We start from the raw sequence: 17,036 nt of genomic DNA, 5'->3' as shown, positions 1-17,036 counted from the left end.
ACACCTTCCCCCTACCTGCATAGTGTCACTACTCTAATCAATACGCAAGTGTCAATGATAATTTAACCAGGGAAAGCATGGATCAATTAAACTACAACCCCAAAACAAATAAACAAGGCAGAAGTTATTTGGGGTCAGAGTAGAACTGTATAGGGTTTTCAGTGACTGGCTCTTTTGGTTTGTTTGTTTGAAATAGATTACAGTCATTCTTTCTGGGCATCTCTTGATGGACTCAAACCTGCAAGCTTTAGGTTAGCAGGCAAAAGCATTAACATTTTGTACTACCCAGAGATATTACCCATCATACCGTCAGCACCCTAAGCCTTCCTCTTTCTAGACATGCCCCCCTATATTTGAATCAATTTCCAACTGAGTGATGGCGGACAATTTCCAGCTGAGTGATTGAGGATTTTCATAAAAATTAATATGATTGTTAGACTACGACAACTATTGTGAGATTGGACCATATACCGTAACTTGAGAGAAAGGCATCCCAGGGACATTGGGAAAGGTCGTGCAGTTATCTTGGGAGATGTTATTGCAATCAATGTCTCAGGGTTTTGACTGGTGCATCCTGTCCAAAGACCAGCACCCTCTGGATAATTTAGAGTACGCCGAGGAAGAATGTGCTCATTATGCTGTGAGATTGGACATGCAATTTACTACGGGTGTAACTGAAGATGGAAGGGCCAGCGGTTGGTTTTGGTCGTGTACTATACAGGGAGAACATGGGTTAGGGTTTTCCAGATTTCCGTGTAAGCTGTTTACTCGCCTAGCGTTGCACGTCTAGGCTGAAAGGTGCTGATGTGCTCTGGTCTCATCTCTTACTCGTTCTAATCATTACAAATATCCACTATTGTCCTGTTGAGGACAGTCCTGGCTGTTGAACTTGGGGCAGGGTGGGGGGGGGGGCTCCTTTTTCTGTAGAAATGGTAGCACAATTTGTTCTCTCGGTAACATTCTGTCATCTATCCATCAATTCAGCAACTCCTGGCATATCAAAAGAGCCACTAGGCACTATGCCTAGCACTAAAAGGGGCTACTCAAGCTGAAAAACAAACAGACAAACAAAAACTATGAAGCCCACTTCTGTCAAATGGAATCTGATGTGCCCGGAGGATAGACGTACTTATTGAGTGTAATTAATTTGTTTGTAAGCAGTTATACAGTAGGAATGTGACCTATCACAACAGGGTAGAACCGCCCCTTGTTTTCAAGGTCGTAAATCTTTGCTGAAACAGGCCTTTTTTTTTTTTTTCCTCCAGTGGAGGGTTCCTTTAGGCTAACAGTCCATCTCTTTAACCACTGCACCACCAAGATCCTTTAGAATAAGCTGTGAGTATGTGTATTTATGGGAGAAACACTGAGGCATAAATGTAAGTTGCTTTTAACAGATAGCTAGCCCATTTGCTGTCATTTCCCAATTAACCCCTTGACTACCTACTAAAATTAATTGCGCGAATTATTGATGCATACCGGGCTCTGCCTCTGGGCTTTCTATTCAGAGACTCGTTTTGTCTCGTGCCAGTACCAGAATATTTAAATGACTATAGCGTTAAATACGTTTTAATATCTGATAGGGCCAGTTTCTGCGCATTGCACATTTTTTTCCCTTCAGAAACGTGTTCGGGCCCGCGGTAGGGGGCGGGGCCGCGCCTCCTCCGCGGCGGGCTCTGATTCCCGCAGAGCTTCAGGAACTTGGAGATGGAAGTCCCCAGGTTGTTCCCGGCTCGCGGCACAGTGTTTGGCGGCGGTGGCCGCGGCGGCGGCGGCGGCGGCCTCGCGCGGGGTCGGGTGCACCGAGGGCCCGATCCGCCTGCTGGCCGGGCCCCCGCGCGCCGCCTCCTACCGCTCCGGGGCCCCCAAGATGGCGGGCCTGGGCGGCAGCGCAAGCAGGCCCGCGCGGACTCCCAGGGCTCCAGCCCCAGCCAGAACCCGCTGGCGCCAAGGCCCAACCCTGCTGGCGGTGGCGACGACTTCTTCCTGGTGCTGCTAGACCCGGTGGGTGGCGACATGGAGAGCGCGGGCGCAAGCCAGACTGCTGGGCCGGTGTGCAGGGAGGAGGCCGCTCCAGGCCTGAGAGTCCAGGGCCGTGAACGCCGAGCGAGCCCCGCGGGCCGCCCTGAACTGGGCCCCTGCTGCCTAACCGCTGGCCCGGCCCCGGCCCCGGCCCCGGCCCCGGCCCCGGCCCCGGCCCCGGCCCCGGCCCCGGCCCCGGCCCCGGCCCCGGCCCGGATCCCGATCCCGATCCAGATCCCGATCCCGATCCCGATCCCGATCCCGATCCCCGCCCCAAGCCCTGTGCCTGCTCAGGCCTTCTCTGGCCCGGTCAGGATCCACAACCAAGACCTGCTGTTGTGCTTTGAGAACGGGGTCCTCACCCTGGCCACGCCCCCGCCGCCCACCTGGGAGTCTGGGGTGGTGTCCACCCTGCAGGCCGGAGGTCTGGTCCCACAACCAGGAGAGCTGCATGCCACGCAGCCTGGCAACTGCCCCGAGCTGCCTCCGGACCTCTTACTCGCCGAACAGCCAGAGCCAGTGCCTATTCAGGTGCCCAAGGAGAGAGCAGAGTGCACTGCCCAGGCCGACAGCCCCCACGGACCACTGAACCTGGAATCCAGCATGTTGCTGTTCATGTGCCCTGAGGCGCAGTGCGAGCAGACTTTCGCCAAGAAGCACCAGCTGAAGGTGCACCTGCTGACACACAGCAGCAGCCAGGGTCAGAGGCCCTTCAAGTGCCCCCTGGTTGGCTGTGGCTGGACCTTCACCACCTCTTACAAGCTGAAGCGGCACCTGCAGTCGCATGACAAACTGAGGCCCTTCGACTGCCCTGCCGAGGGCTGTGGCAAGAGCTTCACCACTGTGTACAACCTCAAGGCACATATGAAAGGCCACGAGCAGGAGAACTCATTTAAGTGTGAGGTGTGTGAGGAGAGCTTCCCCACGCAGGCCAAGCTCGGCGTCCACCAGCGCAGCCACTTTGAGCCAGAGAGGCCCTACCAGTGCGCATTTTCTGGTTGCAAGAAAACATTTATCACAGTGAGTGCCCTGTTTTCCCATAACCGTGCCCACTTCAGGGAACAGGAACTTTTTTCTTGCTCCTTTCCTGGCTGCAGCAAACAGTATGACAAGGCCTGTAGGCTGAAAATTCACCTGCGGAGCCACACTGGTGAGAGACCTTTCCTTTGTGACTTTGATGGCTGTGGCTGGAACTTCACCAGCATGTCCAAACTCTTAAGGCACAAAAGGAAGCACGAGGATGACCGGAGGTTCACCTGCCCGGTGGAAGGCTGTGGGAAATCTTTCACCAGGGCTGAGCATCTGAAAGGTCATAGCATAACCCACTTGGGCACAAAGCCTTTCGTGTGCCCCGTGGAAGGCTGCCATGCCAGGTTCTCTGCTCGCAGTAGTCTCTACATTCACTCCAAGAAGCACCTGCAGGATGTAGATACTTGGAAAAGCCGTTGCCCAGTCTCCACTTGTAATAGACTCTTCACATCCAAGCACAGTTTGAAGACCCACATGGCCAAAAGGCACAACCTTGGCCAGGATCTCTTAGCTCAGCTAGAAGCTGCGAATTCTCTGACACCCAGCAGTGAACTTACCAGCCAGGGACAGAGCAATCTCAGTGAGGTAGACCTAGTGTCTCTCTTCTCTGATGTGCCTGGCAATAGTTCTGCTGCAATGCTGGACTCCGCTTTGGTGAACTCTGGAATTTTGACAATTGATGTGTCATCTGTGAGTTCAACCCTGGCAGGAAACCTCCCTCCTAATAATAATAATTCCTTAGGGCAGGCTGTGGACCCTCGGACCTTGATGGCCACCTGTGACCTTCCTCAAAGTCTGGATACATCTCTCTTTTTTGGAACAACGGCCACAGGTTTTCAGCAGAACGCCTTAGATATGGACGATGTTCCAAGTGTAAGTACAGGGCCATTGCGGTCTCCGGGCTCTCTGGCTATCAAGAATCCTAGTCAGGAGCCCCAAGCTCTGACCCCCAGCAATAAGTTAACAGTGGACACAGATGCTCTGACTCCTTCAAGCACCCTTTGTGAGAACAGTGTCTCAGAACTACTGACACCAGCCAAAGGGGAATGGAATGCACACCCTGAATCTGATTTCTTTGAACGGGAGGAAGAACCCCCATTTGGTTTCTCCAGTCCAGCAGGAAACCAGGGTTCTCAGGGAGAAACAGATCTTATCACGGTGACTGGAAGCTCATTTTTGGTATGAGCTATAAATCATCCCATGGCTTACTCCCAGTACACTCCGTGTTGAGGATATTCTGGACTAAATGTTAAAATGCAGTCATTTCTTACTGGTTTGCAAAAGACTAGATCCCTGGACTACAAGTTGGAGATTTAATTTCTGATCTTGAGTGTAGAACTGCCAAGAGTTTTATGACCGTCACTGAGTCACTTGATCCAACTGAGCCTTAATTTCCTTCCGCATAAGACAATTGTTTCTAAGGCCCTTATTGGTTCTCTGATTCCATGATTTTGTATATTTGAAAAATTATTTGTGTTTCATAATGCTAATTGTGTTGCATGTACTTAAAAAGTTAATGAGTAATGTAACATTTAATTTAAATTTGAAATATAATAGAAATTTTGAAAATGGCAACATTTTTAGATGCTTACACAAGAGCTTAAAGGAAGAAACTTAAAAATACTAAATGCATTATCTTTCCTGTAGATATTGTTTCCTCCTTTTTTGTAATGGGAGTATGTAGTTTTATTTTGGAATGTGCCAGGTATTTAATATCACCAAGACTCCGAGTGAGATATTGTCTTTGTGTTGTTGAGTTAGTGACTTTAAATAAGTTATGTACTTTAGTTGAATTTTTCGCTTCTGCACTATTCTCGTGTGAGCATTGCCTACATGTTCATTAATTAGGTCACTAAGTAGCATTTTTGCTATGTTGAAAACCAGGCCATTGAGTAGTCTGGAAATCCAACATATGAAAGTTTTGTTTCCTTCTATGTCTTCTAGAGTCCATTGCTTGTCCTCTCCCAGCATTGTACTAAGAGGTCTTCTTTGCATTTTGAACATGTCTTACATGAATATGGGATTTTACAGTTTGTGGAGCACTTTCAAAACAATTATGCTTGACCTCCACAGTCCTGTAATGTAATGGTGGCAAAATCTGAACTAGAAATTGTATATTGTATTAAAATTTAGCCGGCTCACATTTCAGGGGTATTTCCCTTATTGACTAGTGATTCTGTGTATAGTTCACAACAAGGAGGAGATATTGCCACCTATCCCTTCCCACCTCCCTGAGTTTCATGATTTATCTCAACTTATAAGCATTTTCTCCTCAATCTTGATTACCTTCTACCCATTCAACTTGTTCTTTATCCTATTTCCTAATTTCTTTGTATGTGTACACTAATCCTTTGCCATGTATCCCTTTAAAATATTAATAGATATCTTTTGGGGTCATTATCTTTCAGCCATTATCTTGGCCCATTTTTAAGTCAAAATACATCAAATTGTATGTGATAAAATATTTTTGGACTCTGATTCATTGTGTCTATAATTGAACCCGATGATAACAGGAATATTTTATGTAAGGCTTTATTTAGTGAGAAGTGTTTTTTTTACAACAGTTTTCTGCATTTTATACAATGTAGCTAGCAAACATTAATCTCTCTAAAACATACTAACCCAATACTGTTTGCATGTGGATATTTGTGGATAACTATTGTAGCACTTTTGACAGTACACTGTATATTTGCCACTATTAATGTGTCTGTATTTCCTTTATTCTTTTTAATTGTGTGTATTAATTCAGTGTAAAATACACGTATGTTTATAATGCATACACATGGTTAAAATTTCATTGTGTCTAACCTTCAAAACTTTGCAACAATCTGTATACATTTTATTCCGATTTCAGAATTATGTTGTCTGTGGTTGTTGTTTTTATGTGCATCAAGTTGGTTCTGATTTATACAACAGAACCCCGCCAGTCCTGCACCATCCTCACAGTTGTTCTTACATTTAAGTCCATTCTTGTACCCACTATGTCAATCTATCTTGTCAAGAGTCTTTATCATTTATGTCATTCTTATATGTTTTCATTAGTATGTCCTCTTAAATAAGTGACTCTTCATTTCTTACTAATAAGGAAGGCAGATACCTGAGGTAAACATACAAGTTATAACCATTAATTAAAATATGTAATCACAAAGATATTTTAAAATTCTGTCACTCAGAGTCTGTTACTCAGACCTACTTCCTCCACATTAAAAGCTATAATAAACTATACTTTTGATCTATTCTTTGGCATTTTTAAAGGACAAATTTCAATTATCTTAATGTTTACATTTTTGTAATTATCTGTGGGCTCACACAATTTCTTTCAGTTAATTTGTGTCACTTCTTTTTCAACATAAATTTTTTAATCATGATGGTCAGAAGAGCCTTAAATTATAGGAAGAAGTATGGTTATAAGCATGATAGTTACTGTTTGTGGTTGCATAAATTTTCCATTGTTCTTTTAAACAATAGAGTATGATTTAATTTTGTCTCTTTGCCATACAGATACCTTATAAGAAAATAGGCTCCCTGGGGCCACTATTTGGCATGTTTCTCCCAAGTTAAATATTTCAGTAATGGCAATACAGGGATCTCATATGGTGTTGTTAAGTGCTACCAAGTTAGTTCTGGACTCATAGTGACCTCATCTGCAAAGGAACAAAAAATAACTAAAGCCTTGAGTAATAGAAGCAAAATTTGGTAGACTGAGAGTCCCTTTTCTCTGTGAATTAAATGCTTTATGCCCATGTGCAGGAAAAATAAGACAAAGTTTTAATATAATGGGGTGTTTATCAGAATTACTTGATTCCAGATAAAGTAATGATTAATTCTCTAAATCAGTATATTCATAACCCCTTAGTAGTCCTTGATTAGCAAACATGCAGTTGGTAATTTTGTAATAATACAGCCTATTTTAGATACAACTCATAAAAGATTGTGATATTCAAATATAACACTGAGACAAAATTCATATTTATACTTATTTTGAACATACAGTTTACTAGCAATTAAAAATTAAGCAAAATGTGTATTGGATGTTTAGAATACAAATTGTCTAAGGTTTTGTCAGAAAACTGTATCTGAAAACAAAATTCTCATTTTAAGTGGATTTTTACCCATTTGTGAGATAGGGATTTTATCATATCTATATGTGAGGCTTTGTAAATCTTTACAGGAACTGATAGTCTCATCTTTCTCCCACAGAGTGGTGGGTGTGTTTGAACTCCTGAGCAGTCTAATGATTACTGGGCAGTGCCAACATAAAATGTGAAATATATGCCAGATCTGAATTTTTAAAGGGACATAGAAATTCAAATATTAAGCATTTGAAAAATAAATGGTAACAACATACAAGTTTTCAGACGCTGAGTTAATGGTTTAGAAGAGGAGGAGGAGGAGCAGAGACTGGGCATTAATGCATGGTTATTGGGTTCCAGCCAGGGAAAGAATTAGACATGGAATTGACCACTCAAACACTTAGCTCAAAAGCAGAATTCATATGGGTATTAAAAGTGGATACTAAGAATGAGCCCAAACTCTCAAAGGCTTTGTAAACCAATCAAAGTAGATAGAATTTTTTCTGGGCTAAGTTAACAAGAGATATTTGAGAAGGGAAGTTCATGATGAGTGTATAGTTGAGATGAGTTTAGTAAAGTGGATTTGTGCAGTATGGGTTAGATAAGGCAGGGGTGGCTATTGTGATAATAGTCTTGTAATAACCCTGGATATTGTGATAAAAACTGGGTGGTAGGAAGGGATGGATATAAAAGATGCTTCAAAATTGAGGAAACAAATATACTTGGTGACTGAGTATTAAATATATAGGCCATCTATCAGGAATAAAGAAGATCAGAAATGACTCTAAGGATTTCATGTAGACTAAATATTTCATGTCATTAACATGAACCAGAAGGTAAAATATTTAAACATTTCCAGGAAAATGTATGGAAATATCTTTAGTGCATCCATTGGAATGTAATAAATCATAGTTCTGCCTGAATACATTAAATTATACACATTATGTATTATACTATTAGTGTGGCTTACTTTATCTTGCTTTAATTCTTTCACATGCTCTCATATTTTGTCTTTAATGTTTACACTGTTTTTTTTTCCCTTAAGCACTCTTCAACCCATTAAAATATGAAGTAAGTAAAAAAGTATAATTCCTAGGGCTCCAGGGTATATGAGTTTATTTTAAATATATTTAAACATGTCTCTGTGATCAATGGATGGCTGCAGGAAAGTTCTGTCGGTAATATACTTGTCAAAGTTTGAGTAGGATAATAAAAAAATAGGTCCTATCAAAGCAAACAGTGAATTCCTAGGATATCTGCTGGACTATTTAACTTTAAAGCAGGTCAGTTTAGAAGGTTTTGGCAGTTGCTATTGGGATGCTCAAGGGATAATTTTGATGCATTTTGGAAAGAAATAGGTTGACATGGGCACTTACTATGAAATTGAAAAAAGGACCAGGAACTTGTGCTAAGGATTTTTTATTCATCCATCACTACAAATCACCTGCTTATTCTTCAAGGGTATCAAGAACTGTCCTGAAAATTTGGTTGGAAAACCTTACCCTACCCATCCTACATCTGTAATCTTTCCCTAGCATACTTCTTTTCATGTTCCAAACTCAAAGAACATTTCAAAGGAATACAATTTGAGTCCCTCAAGGTTGTCAAAAGTGCCATTTTGAAGTGTGTACATCAAAGAGCATAGAATCCTTTGGGAGAAGTTAGAGAGATGGAAACACAACCTTCAGAAGTATATGGACCTAGGTGGAGGATATGTCAAGAAACAAAAGCTCCACATTTTCATATTTTTGTTTAATAATGATTTCTATGGTTTTGTAACAATATTTTTTAACGCTTTGTTTGTTTATTTTATTTGCTCCAGGCAGGGATTTCACTGTCCCTTTCCTACACTCTCAGCCCACCTCAAGGATCTCTCGAATCAGCTGAAGTGAGAAATTAAGACTGAAGACTCTTCAATCTGCCATTTTTACCCCCCTCGGGGGGTCTCCTTCCTTTTAGAACAAAAAATTAAAAGGTTATTGCATGAGTCTGGATTAATTCCACTTAGCTTCCAATGGTCCGAACCCCTCACCTCACACCCTTTTGGCAGGGAGGAATGGGAGACCAACTATTCCAAATTCGTCTCCTTTGCCCCTTTTTGAAACCCAGTGGGGAAAGAGTGTGTGTGTGTGTGGGGGGGATACCCCACAGTGATCATTACTCATCTTCCAGCTTTATCCCTTTCTCTACCCTTGGTTGAAACCCTTTCAACGTAAGGCAATGTGGAAGTTGATGTTTTTATTCATTTCACTGTTTCAAAGCACCATTATGAAGTTGGGTTTAACAGTAGTTAACTGTACATTTTATATATGTATATATCTCACCTATCATGTCTATCATATGACAGTGTATGTATAAATATATATTACACACACATGTATATACTGTAAACAAAAAGGTATAGAAACAGGTTTTCTTCAAGGTTTCCTGTGTGGTAAGCACCTGAAATACTGTAGAAAAATGCCTGTGTGGATGTGTAACAATACTTTTTGACTTATCTTCCTATGTACTACTTTATTTACAATCATCAGTTAATGGTCATTTGAATTTCCACTCTTGACTACTACACATAGTGTTTTAATGAACATTGATGTATATGTGTTTGTTCATGTAAATCATATATGTTCTCAAACTTTTTTGACCTACTGCCCCCTTTCCACACACAAAAAATTACTCAGTGCTGCCCCGGCAATTAATTTTTTTTACTATAGTCCATAATGCAGGATAAAGGTATCTGCATTTGCAGCCCCCAACCCTTATTATTCCAGCATCTCCCAGGAAAAGTCATCCCCCACTTTGGGAAACCCTGATAGATGACCCTGATGGGTGCTTTCATATTGTGCCTCTAAACGTGTAACAAATGGCTCTTAGCAAGGATTGTGAGGATGGTATAGGACTGGGCAGTGTTTTGGTTTGTTTCTACATTGGGTCACTATGATTTAAAATTGTCTTGAAGCATCTAAAAATAACTGAGAACTGGCTGAATTTATCTCCCAATTTGCAATCCCATCAGTTTTCCACAGCATTGGTTGTTTTCAGTTTTGTTCTGTTTTGTTTTTTATCGTTGCTCTTCTAATGAAGGTGAATTGGCACCTCGTGGTTTTTATTTGAATCTCCCTAATGGCTAAGGAGGGAACCTTGGTGACTTAATTAGTGGGAGCTTGCTAACTGCACAGTTCAGTAATTCTTTCTCCATGGGAGAAAGAAAAGATTTTGTACTCCTGTAAAGATTTACAGCCTCAGAAACCCATAGGAGCTGTTCCCCTCTGTCCTATATGGGCCACATGAGTCAGAATCAGCTCGAGGCAGTTGGTAGCTAATGACTAATGAAGGAGCCCTGGTGGCACTGACAGTTAAGCAATGAGCTGATAATAGCGAGGTAGATGTTTAAAACCAGCAGCCTCAGTAAATAGATAAGGGTATCAGCTCCCATAAAGATTCATGGGCCTCAGAAACCCTACATATGGTTTCTATGAGTTGGAATTGACTTAGCACTGGGTAATCAAATACGCCCCTGTAGTGTAGTGGGTTAAGTATTGCACTGCTAACTGCATTTGGGGGGTTCAAACCACCAACCTCAGGAGAAAGATGAGGCTATCTGCTCCCATGAAAATTTACAGTATTGAAAATTCTAAAGAGCAGTTCTAATCCATCCTATAGAGTCACCATGAGTTACAATTGACTTGATGGTAATGATTTGGTTTTATTTTTAATTGATGACTAATGAAGGAGCCTTGGTAGCAAAATGGTTAATATGCCTAACAGCTGACTGAAAAGACCAATAATTGGAACCCACCTGTCACTCCTCAGGACAAAGATATGGCAGTTTATTTCAATAAGATGCACAGCTCTCCCACAATGACACCCCAGTTAAAAGAGAGCTAGAGAGAACAACAAATGCTGATAAAAGTGAAGAGAGATTGGAATACTTATACACTGCTGGTGGGTTTGTAAATATCTACAATATCTGTGGAAAGCAATATCATACTACCTAAAACTGGGAATAGAAATAACATGACCCAGCAATACTCAGAGTACAAACAGAAGTATGATTTCCCATGTTCATTGCAGCATAGTTCACAATAGCAAGAAGTTGGAAACAGCTCAAATGCCCATCAGTAGAAAAATAGTTCAAGAAAATCTGGTATATACACACAATGCAGTACATTATTAATAGGTTTCACAGAATGTAAGATGGTACCTAGCCAATTCAAGTGGTTCCCTCCCATGTTTCTTGCTCACAGACCCTCTCTACCTCCACCTTCGCTCTCCTGCTAAAAGCTACGTCATCCCCACCCCATTCACACTTGCCAATTAGGAGACTACATGGTGCTAGTGATCTACCTGTGCCTCCAATCAATGCTACTAATGCCATTTTGAAGTAGCCCGACAAGATTCATTTCCCAATAAAGCCTGTTACTTGATACCCATGTTTCGACCTGATTTTTTCTCTATCATTTGGTGCTGAAATCCGTAAAAGTGCAGCTCAGGGACTGTGACCCACCTCTCTTGGGTAGATTGGCCTACTGACTTCCCCTCTTGGACCTGCCAAAGTGGGTATTTTCCAGGGACCTTCTCCGCTTGCCATTACAGACTCTGTACCCACACATCGGCTGATTCTGGGTGAGTATTTAGATGGATTTCCTTCCTCGAGTTCTCTGGTCTTTCAGAAAGGCCCCCCTTCTGAAATTCTGGTAATGGGTTGGTGGACTTTTTGCCCCTGGGGCTTGCGTTTCACTTTGCGTGGAGACACCTTCCTTACCTGCTACCTTCTCTCTACTCCCTTCACAGGATCCGGAGTGTGACAGGCTCAGTGGAGAAGCACCTTGTGCCCTCCTTTCTCCAGCCACATTCCACTCAACTCTCCAACCATGGGAAGTGCCCAATCTAGACTGCCCCAGAATTTGCCTCTGGGTTGCCCGCTCGCTAATCTTAAGCCTCTGGGTCTCTGCCCAGACATTAGGCCTAATTGCCTAATGATTTTTTGCAATTAGATTTAGCTTCAATAAAAGCTACATAATGACAGAAAATGGCCTTATCTATTTTAACGTCCTTCAGGACCTTGATAATTATTGTCCATGCAATGGCAAGTACCTAGAAGTTCCCCATGTACAGGCTTTTTTCCACCTCTGCTCTCACCCCTCTCTATACTCAAACTGCTCCACCTCCCAGCTCCTGTTGGCCCAGAAGCCCCCCTCCCAGACAGGGAATCTTCTTTTGATCCATCTGATTATGCCCCTTCACCCACACCCATGCCTGTCACTCTGCTTCATCCTCCTCCATCTGCTCCAGGTTTCTCCCCTTCTCCACCTTATAAACCTCCTCCAGTCTAGTCCTTGGCTCTTCTGGTTCCATCCACCCCCTCAGACCCACTATTTCCCCCTTCCATCTTCCAACCCACCATTTTCTGATCCACCATCTTCTCCATTATCCCTTGCTTCTTCTTTGTCACCATCTTCCCTCCTGCTGCTGCCATCTTCTAAGCTATTTCCCCCCACACTTCTGCCGCCATTTCTCCACCCCACACCTGTTCATGCTCAACCCTTCCCTGCATAAAAGCTTCATCTATATATCTGAAAATTCCACTTTTAGACCCTGCCCCCTTCTCCCTCTCTGGAAAGTGACAGGAGCTGAGGGACTCCTTGGAGTACATATCCCATTTTCTTTTTCTAACCTGTCAGTTTATGAAAACTATCTGGGACACTTTTCCTCTGACCCTGACACTTAAATTAAAGAGTTCAAATAGATCACACAGTCTTATGATCTTACCTGGCATGGCATTTATATTATTTTTTACAACTTCTGTATCCTCTGAAAACAGGGAGCTATAATGGCCCAGCAGAGAGGCAATGAAATTAATGACCAGGACTGGAGTAAACCGGTGGGCTCCAATGAGAGCCTAACAGGAATTATTAAGTCGGTCATGGGGCCTGCACTCTCCAAGATGACATGGTTATGCACCTCATTGAGGGCATAAAAAAAGATGACAAAGCAGTCAATTATAACAAGATTAGAGAAATCCTTCAGGACCCAAAAGTAAATCTTGCCCAGTTGTTATACCGCCTCTTAGAGGCTTTCCATAACCCCTCCAGGGTTGATCTTTCAACACCAGCTGACACCATTTTACTTCATACTATCTCACAGTCAGCTCTTTTTTTTAAATAATCATTTTATTGGGGGCTGGTACAACTCTTATCATAATCCATACATCCATCCATTGTGTCAAGCACTTTTGTACATTTGTTTCCATAATTTTTCTCAAAACATTTCCTTTCTACTCGAGCCCTTGGTATAAGCTCCTCATTTTTCCTCTCCTTCTCTGCTCCCCCCCCCCGATGAGCCCTGGATAATTTATAAATTATTATTATTATGTTATATCATACACCATCCGATGGCACCCTTCACCGACTTCTCTGCTGTCTGTCCCCAAGGGAGGAGGTTATATGTAGGTCCTTGTAATCTGTTCCCCCTTTCTCCCTTACCTTCTCTCCACCCTCCCGGTACTGCCACTCTCACCACTGGTCCTGAGGGGTTCATCTGTACTGGATTCCCTGTGTTTCCAGTTCCTACCTGTACTAGTGTAGATCCTTTGGTCCAGCTGAATTTGTAAAGTAGAATTGGGCTCATGATTGTGGGGTACCGGGGAGGAAGCATTCAAGAGCTAGAGGAAAATCGTGTTTCATCATTGCTACACTGCACCCTGACTGGCTGGTCTCCTCCCTCCCCTTCTGCAAGGGGATATCCAATTTTCCATAGATGGGCCCTGGGTCCCCACTCTGCACTCCCCCTCATTCAATGCTATGATCTTTTTTGGTCTTTGATGCCTGATACCTGATCCCTTCGATGCCTTGTGATCTCACAGGCTGATGTGCTTCTTCCCTGTGGACATTATTGTTTCTCAGTTACATAGCCACATGCTTATCTTCCAGCCTATAGGACTTCAGACTTTCTATATTTGGGTAGATGGACACCATCAGCTTTCTTCACCACATTTGCTTGTGCACCTGTTGTCTTCAGTGATTGTGCCAGGAAGATGAGCATCTCAGACTGCCGAATTGTTAGAACAAAGTGTTCTTGTGCTGAGGGAGTACTTGAGTAGGGGCCCACTGTCCATCTGTTTCCTTAATACTAAACCTGTAAATATCTGTGCACACATCTATTTCCCCCTCATCATATATAAATATATTTACATCTATATATGCCTGTATTTAGACCTCTATAGCTTCCCTTTGCCTCCTAGTTCTTTCCTCTATTTCTTTGTGCTTTTCTCTTGTCCCACTATCATGTTCAGCCTTCATTTGGATTTGAGGAATTCCTCTCAGTTACATTGTCCTTGATCCATCCCTGCCAGACCTCCTACACCTTCCTTGCCACTGATTTTGGATCACTTGTTGTTCCCTTGTCCCTGGGTTTGTTACTACCCACTTCCTTTCCTCCACCTCCCCCCTCTCTCTTGTCCCCCTGGAACTGTCACCCCGTTGTTCTCTCTTCCTGCTTGTTTATCCCACCTATCCCTTCCATGTAGACATGCAGTGACAACAATATGCATCATCACAAGAACAAGTACAATGAAGCAACAATAGAAAATAAAACAATAGCTACAACAAAACCCCCTATAAATAGTTCAGGGTCTATTTGTTGTCCTTCATGAATGTTCTATCCCTGGGGACTTCATTGTTCTGCTCCCTCCGCTGCATGCCCCCATTGGCTGACTTTGAGGTCGTGGGCTCAGGGCAGGCACAATTCCCACCGTGTGTCTCTAGTGTTTCCCCCCATGGTGCTATGGGTCAGTGAGGAATGCTGTGTCCCATGGTGGCGCTGGGCCTATGGTCGTCTCTGTGCATTGCTGCTCTGAGCAGAAACATTGTCCTCAGGGCTTGGTGAGCCAGGTTGTGCTTCACTCTTTTTATTTCCCTTTCGCCCCTTGTTGCTCCTGTGTGCTCTGATCAGACAAATCCATCTCCTTGAGCTGTAGCTTCAGTGCTGTACTCTGAAGTGAATTCTTCTTAGGAGGAGGGTGGTGCTGTTCATTTAGTTGGTAAAGGCGCCGGCCCCTCAGGCCTCTCTATTGGTTCCCTGAGTCATGTTAGTGTGTTGCATTCTTGTCTTGGAGCACTGGGTTGAAGTCTGGTCCCTCTTTCCCTGTGGAGACACAATCAACACCCTCCCCCCTTGTGGATTAGTGTCCTGTTCCCTTGGCTACCAATGTCTTCTCCCCCCTACACTCCTTTTTAGTGGGCTACGATATGTATCCCATAAGTATTCCTGAGTTTAGTCTGGACCCTGCCATATTACCAAGGACCTCACCCCAGGGACGTATGTATTCAGTAGCTTCTTCCCTACGCCCCTTTCAAATTTTTAGAGCTTACCTCAGTGGACTCATGCTGTACTTGTCCTTTTGTGCTTGGCTTACTTTACTTAGCATAATTTCCTCCAGTTCTTCTCATGCGGTGATGTGCTTCATGTGTTCATCATTGCTTTTTAGGGATGCGTAGTACTCCATTGTATGTATGTACCAGAGTTTTTTAATCCATTCGTCTGTTGATGGAAATTTGGTCTGTTTTCAACTCCTTGAAATTGTGAACTGTGCCGCAATGAACATTGGGGCACAGATGGCTGGCCGTGATTTATTTCTTGTCTCTTCTGAGAATATGCCCGGCAGTAGGATTGGTGGATCATATGGTAGCTCAATTTCCAATTGTTTGAGATATCACCAAATCGATTTCCATAATGGCTGTACATACCTACAGGTCCACCAGCGGTGGATAAGTGTTCTTATCTCTCCGCATCCCCTGCAACACTTTTTAACTTCTGATTTCTTGAATTGTGCTGTCTTTGAGGTGTTAAGTGATACCTCATATTTGTTTTAATTTGCATTTCTCTTATAGCTAGAGATCTGGTACATTTTCTCATATATTTATTGGCCATTTGGACTTCTGCCCTTGAGAAACTCCTGCTCCGGTCTTTTGCTCACCTCCTGAGTGGACAATTGGTTCTTTTCTTGTAGGTTAGCAGAGTATTGTAGATTTTAGTAATAAGACCTTTGGTGTGTCATTGCTAAATATGTTTTCCCATTCTGTGTTCTCTCTTATTACTCTCATGGTGAACTCTTTCTATGTACACAAGTGTTTTATCTTTAGTATATCCCACTGGGCAATTTGTGCCTTCTCTGTGTTTGTGTCCTTCCCGATTTCAGATTGCCTATGTATTCCCTGTGCCAAGGTGCTCAGGCTTGTCCTAATTCCCTCATGACTGGCCCTAATATTTTGGGGTTTTACCTCAAGGTCTGTGATCCACTTTGAGTTTATTCTTGTGTATGGAATGAGGTAAGGGTCTTGTTTCATTTTTGTGCAGCTACATATCCATTTTTTTCCAGCATAACTTATTGAAGATGGCATCCGCTTCCCATTTGATATTTTGGGGGCCCTTATCAAAGATCAGTTGTCTGTATGTTGATGATTTTATTTCTGGATTTTCAATCATTTTCCATTGGTCTGAATATTTATCATTATACCAATACCACCCTGTTTTGACCACTGTGGCTGTATAGTGTTAAAGTTGGGTAAAGCAAGCCCTTCAACTTTGTCCTTCTTCTTGAGGAGTTCTCTGCTAATTCTCGGTTCCTTTCCTCTCCATATGAAGTTGGTAATCTGTTTTTCCAATTCTTTGAAGAAATATGCTGGAATTTGGATTGGGGTAGCATTGAACTTGTATAGTGCCTTGGGTAGATTTGACATCTTTACAATATTGAGTCTACCAATCCAGGAGCACGGGATATCCTTCCATTTGTTGAGGTCACACTTGGTTTCTTTTAATAGTGTTTTGTAGTTTTCCTCATACAGTTCTTTTTTTTTGAGTCAGGTATATCCCAAGATATTTCAATTTGTGTTTAGCTATTGTGAAAGGTACCACTTT

The 17,036-nt window shown here is 42.9% G+C and overlaps 1 protein-coding gene across 1 annotated transcript; it reads left to right on the top strand.

The window, feature by feature from the left end:
• The first annotated feature begins 1,316 nt into the window (after positions 1-1,316).
• LOC142434024 (zinc finger X-linked protein ZXDA-like) lies at positions 1,317-6,243 on the top strand. Its single transcript, XM_075538699.1, has one exon. It carries the CDS (start codon positions 1,705-1,707, stop codon positions 4,231-4,233), a length of 2,529 nt encoding a protein of 842 aa, XP_075394814.1. The 5' UTR covers positions 1,317-1,704; the 3' UTR covers positions 4,234-6,243.
• The last annotated feature ends 10,793 nt before the right edge of the window (positions 6,244-17,036 follow it).

Source organism: Tenrec ecaudatus, chromosome X, assembly GCF_050624435.1.
Source record: "Tenrec ecaudatus isolate mTenEca1 chromosome X, mTenEca1.hap1, whole genome shotgun sequence".
In the NCBI taxonomy this organism is placed as follows: Eukaryota; Metazoa; Chordata; class Mammalia; order Afrosoricida; family Tenrecidae; genus Tenrec; species Tenrec ecaudatus.
Note: the sequence above shows the minus strand (reverse complement) of the source record. Positions and strands in the feature narration are given on the sequence as shown.